Source organism: Gossypium hirsutum, chromosome D09, assembly GCF_007990345.1.
Source record: "Gossypium hirsutum isolate 1008001.06 chromosome D09, Gossypium_hirsutum_v2.1, whole genome shotgun sequence".
Classification (NCBI taxonomy): Eukaryota; Viridiplantae; Streptophyta; class Magnoliopsida; order Malvales; family Malvaceae; genus Gossypium; species Gossypium hirsutum.
Window position 1 is genome coordinate 35,397,021 of NC_053445.1, and position 15,186 is coordinate 35,412,206.

The 15,186-nt window shown below is 33.0% G+C and overlaps 1 protein-coding gene across 4 annotated transcripts; it reads left to right on the plus strand.

Annotated features, from left to right (window-relative positions):
* The first annotated feature begins 1,271 nt into the window (after positions 1-1,271).
* LOC107891721 (serine/threonine protein phosphatase 2A 55 kDa regulatory subunit B beta isoform) lies at positions 1,272-9,628 on the plus strand. 4 transcript variants are annotated; one of them, XR_005918056.1, is made up of 15 exons: positions 1,272-1,596; positions 3,368-3,471; positions 3,564-3,662; positions 3,785-3,904; positions 4,227-4,436; positions 4,971-5,062; positions 6,448-6,566; positions 6,768-6,891; positions 7,037-7,160; positions 7,752-7,820; positions 7,913-8,004; positions 8,097-8,174; positions 8,257-8,324; positions 8,435-8,962; positions 9,216-9,628. XR_005918056.1 is itself a non-coding variant. In XM_016816594.2 (14 exons), the coding sequence occupies exons 1-14, from the start codon at positions 1,485-1,487 to the stop codon at positions 8,566-8,568; spliced, it is 1,545 nt and encodes a 514-aa protein (XP_016672083.2). In that variant the 5' UTR covers positions 1,272-1,484; the 3' UTR covers positions 8,569-9,038. The 4 variants fall into 4 exon arrangements, 2 of the variants coding, with proteins under 2 accessions (XP_016672083.2, XP_016672084.2); XR_005918057.1 differs by having other exon boundaries at positions 8,438-8,962; XM_016816594.2 differs by lacking the exon at positions 9,216-9,628 and having other exon boundaries at positions 8,435-9,038.
* The last annotated feature ends 5,558 nt before the right edge of the window (positions 9,629-15,186 follow it).

A 15,186-nucleotide genomic window follows, 5' to 3' on the forward strand; every position in this document is an offset into this window, starting at 1 on the left:
CTCTTGACTACAAAATTGATGTTTTGATAAAATTGTGGTTGAGTCGAATTGTCTTTTTGACCATTAATGCTTGGTAAAGCCTACTATAAATTAGTCAAATTTTGGAGTATTTGTTTGCGATTGTTTATCTTTGCAACTTGAATTCTCTTCTTTGTCATTTGCTTGAACTCGACGGACGGCTAATTAGGCTGCTCGTTTTATGTCCAAGGCAACCATGTTATTTACAGATTATAAAGAGTGAATTTCAACGTCTATTACTTTAATTATTGACAATGATGTTTCAATATTAAATACCTCTAAGAATACGTATATTAAGTATTGAACAGCTATTTTATTTAAAAAATAATAATTTCCATAATCAACAAATATCTCCTACTCAGGCTATCTTTTCAAGCTAGAGAATTGGTGACACAATGGTCCAAATTCTTTAAGGAGATTGAAAGCACAATTAAGAGTCAACAAAGCATTGAATTTAGTAGAACAAAAAGAGCTTGGCAGCAATGCATAAATCTCTATTGCAATACATTGCAGATAAAAGGACCTAACTTTTGCCAAATTGCTTGCAACTAGAGACGATCTCCTTAAGGTTGCACGAGCTAACATTCAAAGAATTCTCCCTACTAAATGAAATTATCAAAAGAAAATTTTTATTATAAAACAATAAATTTTATTTCAAGGATGGTATTATAATAATAACTTTGGTTAAAATGGTAAAATTAAAAAATCAAATATCACAATGTTTTGAATTTAAATCTCATCATGTGCAAGTATATTTCTAAATTTTATATGAACAGACAAAATTATCTTCAAAATAATATTTATTGTTTATTAAAAATGAAGGACCTTGATCCGGTTAAAGTTTGACACCAACTCAATAAAATACTTAAATATAATAATAAATATATAGATAGATATTATGCATTTTTGTATTAATCTTTATATTTTTTAAAGTAATCAATTTTAGTCTATAAACTTTTTAAATTTGAAACAAAAAATTTAAATTTATATAAGTTGTGTCCAAATTGATATCTTTAGTTATTGTTATTTTCGAATTTAAAATCATATTAATTACTTCATTAACTAAATTAACCTGTGTGAGTGTTACTCGTTTTATTGCGAATTTAATTTTCATAAATTATTAATAATATTATCAACCTAATATTATATATATAATAATTATAGTAATCTAATTTAAAATTAAATGTGGATATTTATTTAAATAAATCACAATTAATATTTAATGATTAAATTTTCTCCGGTCTTCTTGTTTTTCTTTGGGCCATTTATTAATGGTTGAATTCTAGAATTTCTTCTTTCTGTTTTTTTTTCTAAAGCTTTTTTGGATAAAAGAAGTAAAAGGAAAAATGGAAAAAGAACCGACTGAAGATGCGATCTTTGATTTGATCCTGGGAGTGTGGAGAAATCTAGGCCGTTAGCCTTTCCAATTTTTTATTAATTATCAGACAGTGAATACAGAAAGAGAAATGAAAGGAGGCGATGAGGAGGTCGCAGCTCCGGCTGGCCCGCCACAGCCGTTGGATTGGAAATTTTCTCAGGTATTTGGTGAGCGAACCGCTGGAGAAGAAATTCAAGAAGGTAATTTTCATTCGTTTTTGGATCCAATTTGTACTTTGTTGGTTCAATTGGAATTAGGATTAGCTTTGGTGTTTTGGATCGATTTCGATCATGGCTTATTGAGTAATTTTTGTTTTGGTAAATGGGTATGAGAAATAATTGTGAACTTTTTGGGATTTGGTTTTGATTCGGGAAAGATGGAGCTTTTGTCCAAATAATGCTTTAAATAGTGTTTTTGTTAGCCAAAAAAAGGTAGTATGGAAGTGAACTTGGTTAAGTTACTCATGGTGCATGCACAAAAAATTGTTCTTTTCTGTATTAAATTGATGTTTGGATCTTAATAATCTTTTCTTTTTTTGGTATCAATTTGTGGTTGTGGGGATTTTTAGTGCATGGAAAGTAACTAATAGTATTGAGAGTTGTGTTGAAACTAGGATCTGAGTATTATCACTCTTAGGATTGAGATAGACTATGTTTTTAGAGATTTTGTTACTTTGAGTCTTAACCCATGGAAAGATGACAACATTGTTGTGTCATGGGTTTTACTATTTGTATGTTTTTGACTAAAGAAAGCTACATTCTACCGATTCCTGGATATATTTTGCAATCGTTTACTTGTACAAATGGGTTATATCATATGTGCCAAGCAAATGGGATTGGCAGAAAGTTGGTTAGCTTATGAGTTGAGTGATATAAGAGTTTGTGATGCTTCTATGAAACATAGAGTTCGGTGATTTGCTGATACATATTTGACCTTTTCGATATTCAGTTTAATTTAATATGGTCCATTTCAGTAATTCAATGGTGAAACTTTGCTTGAGTTGAGTTTAGGTGGGTAAACGTCAAGGTAAGTAATTATTTTGGAACCGATGAACCGAGACATTTTGTCATGATGAACGAGTGACAGAACTACTTTGGTGATGCTTGGTTTGGTGCCATTGTAGGAACTAGCTAGTATATGATAAGAATGGAATATTGGAAACTGCAGATGATAGTCGGGTGCTTACATTGATAACATCCCAAGGAGCTAATGACTAAGAAAAGTAATGAGTTTGTGAAGGACTGCAATAGATTTATGAAGAACAAGATCTGAGAAAGTTGCCTAAGGACTAAGATGGTGCATTTATACATGATAAAAAAGACCAATAATGTCCAAGGATGTAAGGATTTGAGGAGAATGTGTTTAGAAGACATGGCAAGGGAATTCTTATTGATACTAAAGGAGACAATTCCTTATTTGCTAGATAGACGGTTTTGGTTTTGTCTATTAAACTACTAAATTAAGGTTAGAAGTCCTTTCTAGTTAATTCTTGAAAAGCAACCCAGAAAAGCATGGCTGTGATTAGATGGCTTAAATTGGGGATTTTTACAGAGAGTAGGTGGATAATTTGGCTGCAATGGATGTCTTTTGCTTCTGGAAAAGCTAGGTTGGTTTTTGAAGCAATTTGCTAATGTGTGGCAATAAGTTCAGGTTGGATTCGGGGAGAAATGGATTGCTTTCAGAAACATTCTCGTTAACTAGGATGGAATCGCTAATTATTTTCTGTCTACAATAACTCATAGTTAGCTTAAGATTGCAGAAGTCTATTCTGAGTTATGGAAGACCAAGGAGTCTCTGGCAAGGATATTTCTTAGAAAGGATAGTGTAGAAAATAAAGGTTATCAAGATTTGGGCTTCTTCACATTTATTGCAGCTTCTATAAAGAAAGTTATATAAACTTGACAAAATCTTACCATTACTCTTACTGGCAATGCATTTGTATTTTCTTAAGAATTTTGTTTCCTCCTGCAGTTGATATTATTTCCGCAATTGAATTCGATAAAACTGGGGATCATCTTGCAACTGGTGACCGTGGGGGCCGTGTGGTTCTTTTTGAGAGGACAGATGCAAAGGATGTGAGTTCTGCTTCCTCCTCTGATGTTAATATATTACTTAGTTATTTTCTTCTATTATGGCTTTATAGTAACTTCTTGTACTACAATTTCAGCATGGTCTATCAAGAAGGGATCTAGAAAGAACGGATTATCCAATTAGTCGGCACCCTGAGTTCCGTTACAAGACAGAGTTCCAGAGCCATGAGCCTGAGGTGCTCTCTCATCGACTTTTGGAGCACTGATACTACTTGCATATGCACATATGAACAGACACACTTATTTTTCCCCAGGCTCAAACTATTTTGCTCTATCTTTGGTTTTCTTTTCTTTTCAGTTTGACTACCTCAAAAGCTTGGAAATAGAGGAAAAAATCAACAAAATCAGATGGTGCCAAACAGCCAACAGTGCACTGTTTCTCCTCTCCGCCAATGATAAAACCATCAAATTTTGGAAGGTAGGGAAGAAATCCGTGCTGTAACTCTGTCTTAACTATAAGTCCTTCAGTTTGCTTGTAGTTTTGTCTATGCAATCACATTATTTGCACTACATATTGGTGGTATGTTAGCATGTTCATGCCTTTATAATTTTGTCTGTAAAATACTTCCTATGACATTGTTTGACAAGTGTAAAACAAACTGGGTATTTTTTCTCATTTTAGTTTGTTTATTCTTCCAACTGTTGGTGTTAAGCATATTTAATGGCTGATATTATGATTTGTGGGTAGCTTTGTCTTTGCTATTCTGGCCACTTATTTGTCTGCTATGTGAGGGTAACAGGTACAAGAAAAGAAGATCAAGAAAATTTCTAAAATTATTGCTGACCCTTCGAAAGCTGTTGGAAATGGAAATGTTGCTAGTTCAAGTAATTCAAATAGCCCAAAATCTTTTCTTGCAAATGGAGTCTCCCCCGACAGATCCTGCAACCATTTGGGCAATGACATCTCTTTCCCACCAGGAGGCCTTCCATCGCTATGTTTACCTGTGGTGGTTGTACTCAACACAATTATTTTATTTACTTGCTGTGATTAAGTTTTAAATTTAAATACAATTTTTATCTAAATGAGTTTTAGTATGGCCAAGGCTGGTGAGGATGTTAAAACCTTACTTAAAGCTTAAAAGAAGTGCTACCTAAGGTGATGAACTTCTTTTTAAGATGACATGTCTATAAGATGTGCTTTCTAATGCCTAGCTGAATCAGGGGCGAAGCCCAGGATTCTTGAAGGCCAATGAGATAGAGTATTTGGCATTTTATATTATCCTTCTGCACCATCTCATTCAAAGATGCACTTCTAGGCATTATGCAGCATATACTGTTAGATTTGTAATTTCTATCCTGCTACACATTATCATCTAAGAATCTGCCACTTCCATCTCTGCATCTTATTGGATAACTGGGGCCATGGGAGCCATACATGGCTCTAGTCCTTGGAAGACAATAGGTTGTTGTTTCTTTTTCTTTTCTTGGTGAACAACCATGAATCTTTTTATTGTCTTACCTTTAAGTTTTATTGTATCTTCTAGGTAACAAGTCAGGAGACCAACCTACTGGCGAGATGTCGAAGAGTATATGGCCATGCTCATGATTATCATATCAACTCTATTTCAAATAACAGGTAGGTATTCTCTTATATTTTTATTACATTTCTTTATGCTGTGACTTACTATATGTGGACTTGCTTGAAAACCTTTGAAGAGGAAGTATGATTTTTCCTTGGATATTTTATGAGTAGAAACCTTTTATCTTACTTTTTTTTCTTCTCTGATGAAGAAATCTATCATCATCTGAGACACTTGAATGCCCTTATTAAGATTTTCAGTCTGATAATTTCTTACCTTCAATGGCTTCTATTTGTTGATTTTTGTTTCTTGTCCTTTGCAATATCATTCTGAGGCATCTCTGCAGAAAGTGATGCCATTTAGGATGTCCTTGGTAAGTGGAAAAGTGGAAAGACGGAAGAGGATAATAGAAAAGAGGAAAGAAAATAGGAAAGATAATCATTTTCTATCCTAATGTATAAAAACAAATTATACCAAATTGGAATGATAAGAGGAGAGAAAATGAGAGAGATGTAAGTTAAATTTCAGATTTATGTATTTTTAAAAAAATTCATTTTCTTTTCTCTCATTTTTCCACTCTTCCGAGCAATGAATGGAAAGAAAATTACTTTTTCTTTTAAATTTTCCATTTTTTGTACCAAGCATGCCGATGGAAAGAAAAAATATATTTTGTTTCTACTTTTCTACTCTTTCCATCTTTTGATGCAAATCCTTAGTTTTAGGTTCTAGTATGGAGTAGAAAGTTAAAACTGCGTGGATTAGGCTTCTAGTTTTTTGTTTTTTTTTCCTTTTTTTCGCCGTTCAAACTTCATGTGTGGTCAAGCCGTTATATAATGATAAAGTATGATTGAGTTTATAATGTCGTAATTACATGGTGGATTTTAATTTCTAAGCAACAAGTTCTGTGGCTGAACTTTCTGTTTTGTCATGGCCAAGCAAGAAGTTTTAATTGTGAAATGGTCTCTGAGGATACTGTCCATGCATTAAAAATGAACAGCTGATTAATAATCTTTACAACTCCGGAGAACTTCTAAACTGTAAGGTTTAAATGCTATGAGTGGAGTTTTCTTTAGGAATTATTTGTCTTTTGAAGCCTCTGATCTATTGCATTCTCATTTTGCATAAAAAATATGATGATCTATCCTCAACTGAATATGCTTTATGCCATTCAACCCTTGAAGTAAGTTTTTAGCTCATACCAAATATTTGCATCATATTTTATCACCGAATTATCTAGTCCTTGTCTTGATGTTGGATTGTCTGCACACCATGTTTCTATGCAATTGTTATTCATGTAATTTTTTGCTTTGAAATCCATAATATTTAAGCTTCTTGCATTCAGGCTTTTTTGCAGTTTATATTTTATGGGATTATATTAGTTTTTATCATTACCTTCATTCCAAGATTTACTGGGTCTCTTTCTCTCTCTTATTTTACCTAGTGATGGCGAAACTTTTATATCAGCTGATGATTTGCGTATAAATCTTTGGAACCTGGAAATTAGCAATCAAAGTTTCAATATTGTTGATTTAAAGCCTGCAAACATGGAGGATCTAACTGGTAATCTTCTTAGCATACCAGTTAAAGTAGTTCCACCTTCTGTGCTGCTTAATAAATTCTATGAAGTATCTCCTTTTTAAGCCACTTTTAAGATCTTTACAATAAATTTGTTTCGAGGTAGTTCTTAAGTTCCCAAGTTCCGTTTAGCCATAGTTTTTGTTTTCGTTTTCATTTGAACTATTGTTATGCCTATCTTTTCAGAGGTTATAACATCAGCAGAGTTTCACCCTGCCCACTGTAATATGTTGGCATATAGTAGCTCAAAGGGCTCGATTCACCTCATTGATTTGCGGCAATCAGCTTTGTGTGATTCTCATGCGAAATTGTAAGTGTTTTACCATTTTTGTACCTTTGTCTACAATTTACCAACTTATTCTCCCAAAAGACTTTCCTATAGATCCTGACAGCTGATGGTATATTGGCTGTTTGCTTTCAATATCCTATCTGAATAACCTATCCTATGCCAACAGGTTTGAAGAACCGGAGGCACCTGGTTCTAGATCGTTTTTTACAGAGATAATCGCCTCAATCTCAGATATTAAATTTGCCAAGGATGGAAGATATATACTTAGCCGTGATTACATGACTCTTAAGGTTTTGGCTTTGTTTCTTTTCCTTTTTATTTTTTATTTTAAATTGTTTTCAGTATTGATCCATATATGATTATTCCTTTTCAATGCATGATTATTACATTATCACGTGATTCTTCTTAAGCATACTGCACTGAGCCGACGACTTTATGTGCCATTTAATCCCGGTTTTCGTTATCTGTCCACTTATTCTGTAAGACATTGAAAAGGATTTGTTTACCATTGGTATGCTGTAACATGCAGGAAGCATGAAGCTCAAATTTTGCTGCAAATATATTTTCAATAAAGATTTTAGTTTGTAAACATGTAGCACACTGATTGAAATGGAAAGAGCAATTTGGTTCATCGGCATTTTAGTTAGGACTTGGATAATCAAAGGATGTTGTTTATCTCGTAGAGAGCTTATCATGAAAATATTTTCTTCTATTCAGTATTTGAGCATTCAACAATTTTGAAGTAAATGCTTTTTTGATTTCCTTCCCTATTCTCTACTTGATGTCCGTTGTGCTCTTAATTCATTTGACATTAGCATAATTCTTTAATGGGGATCTTAGAACTTATCATCTGACTTGATTACGTATCACTTGGTTGTCAGTTATGGGACATAAACATGGATTCGGGTCCAGTTGCAACATTCCAGGTTCACGAATATTTAAGACCCAAGGTATGATTTCTACCTTCTGATAGAGATTATATTAATCATATTCGTGTTGTGCTGTGTCAGAGCTGATTATGGCTTTCTTTTAATTGTTTCAGTTGTGTGATTTCTATGAAAACGATTCAATCTTTGACAAATTTGAGTGTTGCCTAAGTGGTGATGGATTGCGAGTTGCAACAGGTTCCTACAGGTTTGTTTTTTGAGATTAGGTCTGTTAATCTTTTGCTATTGTTGATGTTATCGTCTTCCACTTATCATAATATATATTTCCCATGATCTCAGCAATCTGTTCCGTGTATTTGGTTGTGCCCCTGGAAGCACTGAGACAACAACTTTGGAAGCCAGCAAAAATCCAATGAGGTAAACTACACTCAATCATCGTAAAATCTTGGGTGATTCTGTAATGATGTAAGTAGTTATAAACATCCTAACATCTTTCCAGGACACAAGTTCAGACACCCTCAAGGCCTTCCAGATCCCTAAACAGCATAACACGTGTTGTACGACGAGGTAGAGATCAAGTGTTTATTTGTTCCTTTTTAACTACCACTAACTTTTGATTATTTTTGTGCTGGACTCCTCTCAAATGCTTGTGTTTTTGGAAAATCTGCCATAAATAGCAGAAACCCTCGGAGTTGATGCAAATGGAAACTCTCTTGATTTCACGACAAAGTTGCTGCACTTAGCGTGGCACCCCACCGAAAACTTGATAGCTTGTGTTGCTGCTAACAGCTTGTACATGTACTATGCATAAAAGATGGTCCAAGAAGCAATGTATTTCCTGGGTTAACTTTTTTTTTGGGAGCTGGTAGCAAAACCTTCTTTCACTTTCCTGCTGACCATCGCGTTAAATGCTACATCGACTCTTAACACTTTTGGTAGCCCTAAAATCCATAGCACATCCTAGTATCGAGGTCAAGAAATATCTTAGCAGGGAAGAAACATATCTTTGTTCTCGGGTAGGCAGCTCAATTCTCTTTTCCCCTTTCCCCCCTCATCTCCGAAACCCGAAAATTTTCTTTTCCCTCCCGTAATCTTCTTTCAAAGTAGAAGGTGGAGTTATGTTTCTAAGACGTGTTGGGTTGAAGTTAGCAGAAAATATGATTGTAGCAAAAGGATGTTCAAAATATTTGGCACAAGGTTCAAAGGTAACTGTAAATTAATTTTTTTTTCTTACCTTTTTGGGCTCAAAATCATGGTGGGAAGTAGCTGTTGGAACTTGCATCATTTATTTTTTTTGTTTGATTCTTTTGTCATGTTTGGAAGTCGGGAAAAATCCCGAAATTACACATGCAATACGAGTTTTGATTTGATCCAATTGTAGATATCAAACTTCATCATAGGTTTGCTTATTGCATACATACAAAAAAAGAACTAATGCTTCTCTTTTCTGATTTCTAGGCTTTCAGATTAACAAAAACCTGTTGAACTAATTATCAAACGACGAATATCCAGACACCTATTGAACTAATTATCGTATCTGACCAATTGTTGCATTCATTTTAATTTATTACACCTGGAGTCCAAGTTGACAGAGTCGTCTCCGATAACAATGGAGATTGGTGAGTGGGAGAGATGGAGCTTCATCAAATCTGGGGCGTCAATCAAACACATCTGAAACCGTAGTATTTCATAGGTGACTAGAAGGTAGAAAAAGCTTCTGTGCAATAAATTTTGTCCTTTTATTTTGAATATAATTTATTTATTTTTTCAAATTTTAAAATTTAAATCTATCACTTTTAAAATGATAAAGAATTGTAGACAGCTTTCTGTCAAAATTGTGGAAAGGAATTGAATAAAAGATTAAGTGGAAATATTTTTTTACTTAAATAAAAGATTTAATGCTTCATTCTTAATAAGGAAAAGAAAATATAGAATTCGATCCGAAGGTTCACTTAAAAATGAATTTTGGTAAAATTTAAGGTCCGGACCTTGAGTAAGATTTTTTGGCCCTAGTCCGGCCCAGCCTAAATATATTCTATTATAAAAAAATGTTATATTAATTATATATATTTATATTTATATTAAATCACTAACTCAATAACAATTAAATGCATTACCCAAAATCTAAAAAGAACTTTTCCAACTTACTCAATCCAAAATATAAAATTTTAAAAATTATATTTAATACAATAAAATATTTATTATATTTATGGTAGTATTTTTAATATAGTGTATTATATATTTTTTTAAATATTTTTAAATAAAAGCTAATCTTAAAAAATTAAATATGGGCGGGACTGGTCCAGATTTACCTTTCTTAAATTGGGTTAAATTTGGACAAGAAAAAGTAACCTATTTTTCAAATCAGATTTGACTTGAAAAATTGGTCTAAATACCTTTCATAGACCCAGCCCGACCCAACCTGACCAATGAGCACCTATAAATGGGAGGGGTGAAAGGGGCATAATTAGGCAAAACTAGGAGATTTAAAAGTGGTGTCCCTACTTTATACAGTGACACCGATATTTCAATAGTACAAAGTTTTAAAAATACGGAAAAAAAAAAGAAAAAAATATATTTGATTTAAAATTTTCGGCATCTCCAAGCTGTTGAGCGACACCATTTTAAAATTGTTTTTTTTCCTGATGCAATCATTTTGTAATTATGTTGGTGCTTAGTCAAATGGTGTCACCTTAGATTACTGTAAAAAATGACTCATTCTTGTAATTAATCTACTTTCCACCTCATTTTCCTAATTATTTTTTTCGTATTATTGATGTAAAAAACTTCATTAGGTTGATTATTTGTTATTGTCAAATTATGAAGTAAATTTTGAAGATTAAAATATACTTTAATCCTACTTTTATTTTTAGACACTTGGACTCTCTACTTTTTAGATTTTAAATTTAGATCCAACTATTAAATTTTATGATATGGCATTACTTGGTAGTCATATAAAAATAACATTGAAAATGTTTATGTGAATTTTTTTTTCTCTTAAAAACATCAATTTAAACTCATCATGATAAAAAAAATTTTGTTGGAATAGTGTTCCTAAGAAAAATTGACGTAAGCATTTTAATTGAAATAGTAATACTATTAAATATTTAGACTAACTAATGATATTATAAAAGTAGGAGGATTAAATTAAATTATGTGAAAAATTAATGTTATAAATTAACTAACGACATTATCCCATTTTTAGCATGGTATAAGAACTAAAACTGAAGTTTGATCATTGTTTTATAATGTCAAGAAAGCAAAACTAAAATAAATAGAAAGCCACGTATCCGTTTCTAATACCCTTAATGCATTCAAATTTGTTTTGAAATCTGATTTCGAGTTTTACTATTAGAATTAAATTATTTGTTGAATATTCAGGTATATTAAATATTTGCATTCCATAAGTACTTTTGATGCAATTACAAAAATATGGTGGGTTTGTATATTCCCTTATTTACCAAAGTTATAAATGTTAATATCTGTATCCACTCTAAAATTCCTTGTCGATAGTAATTAAAATATTAAGTTTCAAATATTATTCTAAATTTGTAATATTTGAATATGCAAAAAGCAAGTTGGATATCTGCATTATACAGTACCATCCCTACTTTGGATTTATATTTTTATTTTTTTTGTTTATAATAGTAAATAAAATAAATGGTTGGTATCGGGTTTTTAGTTTTCAATTTGCTACTTTAGTTTAGTTTTAATGTTTAATTTGGTACCTAAATCAAATGGATCATGTGGCCTAACAAATATTTGACATTGTTACAAGTGACTTTTATGTCAAAAGTGCTAATAGGATGTTGAAGGAAGGCTCTTGAAATTCAAGAGAGGCAAAATGGAAAATTGTATGGAAATATCGAGGACCTCAAAGAGTCTGGTACTTTATTTGGACTACTTTTAAACACATATTTCTTACTAATGTGGAAAGAGTTAAGCAGGGAATTGGGGTTGACTCTTCATGCCCTATTTGTAGTCATGGCTCGAAAGATGTCTTACATGTTCTTAGAAATTACTCAGCAGCAAAAGATGTTTGGCTAAATGTTATACCAGTACACCAACAAAGGAGTTTCTTTTCGAATAATTTACATGATTAGCTAGTTTCTAATTTGCAAGACCTTTTGAAAATGCATTGGGGAGGAGCTAATTGGATTTGCCTATTTGGACTCCTTGCTTGGCGTATTTAAAAGAATTGTAATTTTTTTCTTTTTTCAAGGTATAACTTGGAATTCGAATGAGATTATCAAAGCCTTAGATAACTGGGCCAAATAGCATTCTACTGTGTCTAAAGATGTTTCCGATTGATGTCATGAATATACTATTGGGCAATCGATAACATGGAATTGGGTTATCCTAAATACTAATGGTGTTGTTTTGATAGGTTCTGATCTTGCTACTGTTGGGGGTATTGTGCGAAATGAAAATGGGGATTGGATTTTTGGATATAATTGACATTTGGGGAAATACTCAGTTTTCAACGTTGAATTATTGAGCATTTGGATGGTCTCAATCTTATCCAACGAAGAGGACATGACAGGGTGATAATCCAAGCTAATAGTTTGGAGATAGTTAGAACGATTCAAGATAATGCATCGACTACTTCGAATTTTGCTTTTAAGACATATACTTAGGGAACGCAACCATGTTGTGGATGCTTTAGCCAAATTGGCTTTTAGAAGAAAGGAAGACTTGCATATTCTTTATTTTCCTACTAGGGAGATTCAAGTAATCCTAGAAGCAGATAGAGCTAAAGGTGTTTTATTTCAAAATATACCCCTGTAACTAGTTGTTTATCTTGTTCTATCCACCAAAAAAATGTTTGACATGCCAGCCATAGTAAAAAAGTATGGATACTTAATTCGGGGAAAACACAACGCTAAATAACTAAATTGAATATTGAAGTCAAACTTAAGTACTTAATTTAAAAAAACTCAAGTACATCAAATTAAAAAAAAAACCTAAGCACCAAATTGATCATTAAAGCAAAACGCAAGTACTAAAAAGAGACAAAAAAAATTCAAATACCAAAATAAATATAAAAACTAAATTAAGATACCAAACAATACATTAACCCTAAAATAACTCCTCTTAATTACTCCACATTCAATGGGTGATACCAGTTTTCAATAACAAATCACCGGCAAATATTATTTTGCTAAGTCAAGAGTTTGTTAATATAAGCTACAAGCCTATTACACACAAATTGGCCAAATGCAACGTTATAGAGCAAGAAAAAGAACACAACACAATTAAGAACCACCACTGGCAAAAGTAATCCAATGGTCGTTGGATACCCGACGAGCCATGCCCTACACCGCTTCTTCAAATATTTCCAACCACACTATCAACCAGGAAGCTTCCAGTGTAACAAACAAGTCAATCAAAGAGATAAAACCCCCCATGACCTCTTTGATTCAATAAAACTCCACACAAAAGCTGAGAGATCACTTTCCTAACACATCTCCGAGCAGGCTAATAAGACCGGAAATGAAAACACCATTATACCTGCTATAGCTAGAAGCAGAAACAAAAGCACAAACAATCTCCACGACCCCATAAAAGGAAACTCACCGACAAGTCTCCTGTCACTAAATTCATAAAGCTAATTCGAGAGAAATCTATAGTCAAGTATCCAAATTCCAAACTGGTTTTCCAATTACCAATGGTTTAAGGAAACTGTAAATTGAAACAAAATAAAATGGCTGTAAGAGCTCTAATTATAGTGCTTATAAGATACTATGAAACCTGTTTAACTAATTATAAAATATGAAAAATTCTTGCACTAATTACGATTACAAATAAGTTAAGTTACTTCAATTGTTCATGTGTCCGGCTTTCGAACATAGATATGATGAAATGATTCACCCTACACTCACATGGCAATCAAGAAACAAACATTTTATTACCTCACACCCTTTCTCTACTTATAATACAAAGTGAAACCCCTTAGATAATAAATCATCCCTAAAAAAAAAACCAATATATGAAGATTCATGCCTCCATATAAACTTGGAAGATCTCCAACCCTTGCATTGCTAACTCTTTCCCGTCTCATATCATACTAGACAAACTTGTGTTTGCCGATGTTCAACAAGACTTTGTCACGATTTTTGGAGAAGGCCAAGGTATTACCAATGGAAAACCCAGCTGCCCAAATATCTACTTAGTCCAAATTCTTTCATTATTCATATACCACCAACACTTCCCAATCACCTAGAGTGGCGATCACACAAAGCCAACCTCTCATGGCATGTACATTCACATGAAACCCTTCAACACATCAACAACACAATCTTCCTCAGACCCGACATCGAAAGCAACAATTATATTTACCGAACAAGAAAAATATCAATCTTTGGTTTATTTGTTTTGAACGTCTTGGTGCCTACAAAGCTAAATGTTGCATAATAATGCTTTTTGACATCTTGTATGAACTCATAATCTATCAAATAATTTCTCTTAATAAATTCCTTTTTAAATTCGAACTCCAAATATCTAAAGATGATTTTAGTTTTTTAACTATATCCCAATTTTTATATGGCTCCTTATTCCTTAATGCATTACACTTTAAACAAATCAAAACACGGCGATTAAAAAATTAATTTAATTTTCTTTTTCCTTTTCTTCCTCCTCTCTCACCCTCTTCACATTTTTTGCTTTTTTCTTTTCTTTTTCCTCCTCTGTCCCTGTCCCCAATAAACTTCTCTAATAATATAATCAGCAAGTCCACATCTCTTCTCCTGCTATGTAGAATGGGGTCATGTGGTCTATGTTGACAAAATATGAAAAATCAGGATCTTCAAACTCCAGCGATTCTGGCACCACTTCAACATAGCCATATCATGCTGCTATATGGGATATGCTTTTGTATCTCCCTGACTACATTGGCTTGATCTATTCCCATCTCTAAATCTCCATGATAGCTTTTGTGCCAGACTTGGTGAGAATTTCACGGAATCAGAATGTCCATACCTTGTTGTAACATGAAACGGAGATTGACGTTTAGCATTGTTTGGAGTAGCAGTGATGGACACTTGGTAAGAATTTGTTCGACAAAATATGATTTGGATGTTGTGGTTTGCCGAGTTAACATGGAGTATGTTGTCATGGTTTGAGGTCTTCAGCTCCGATATCCGTTGAATTCTTCAATTTTGCCTTTTGTTGCTACTTTATACAAAGAAACGTCCGTGATGTTCTATAAGAAACTAACGCCGTATCGAACAAAACTTAATTAGCTTGGAACGTTCAAAGATGGAGAAAAGAATTACCAAATGCAATACCTGTTTGCTACTTCCATGTAATATGCTTCTTTCAAGTTACCTACAGACTGATCAAGACTAATGACATAGAGCGCTTTAGTGTTGCACACACCATTGCATATTTTGTCTCTTTACTTGAGCACTAGCAGAGCCTAAGTCTTTCT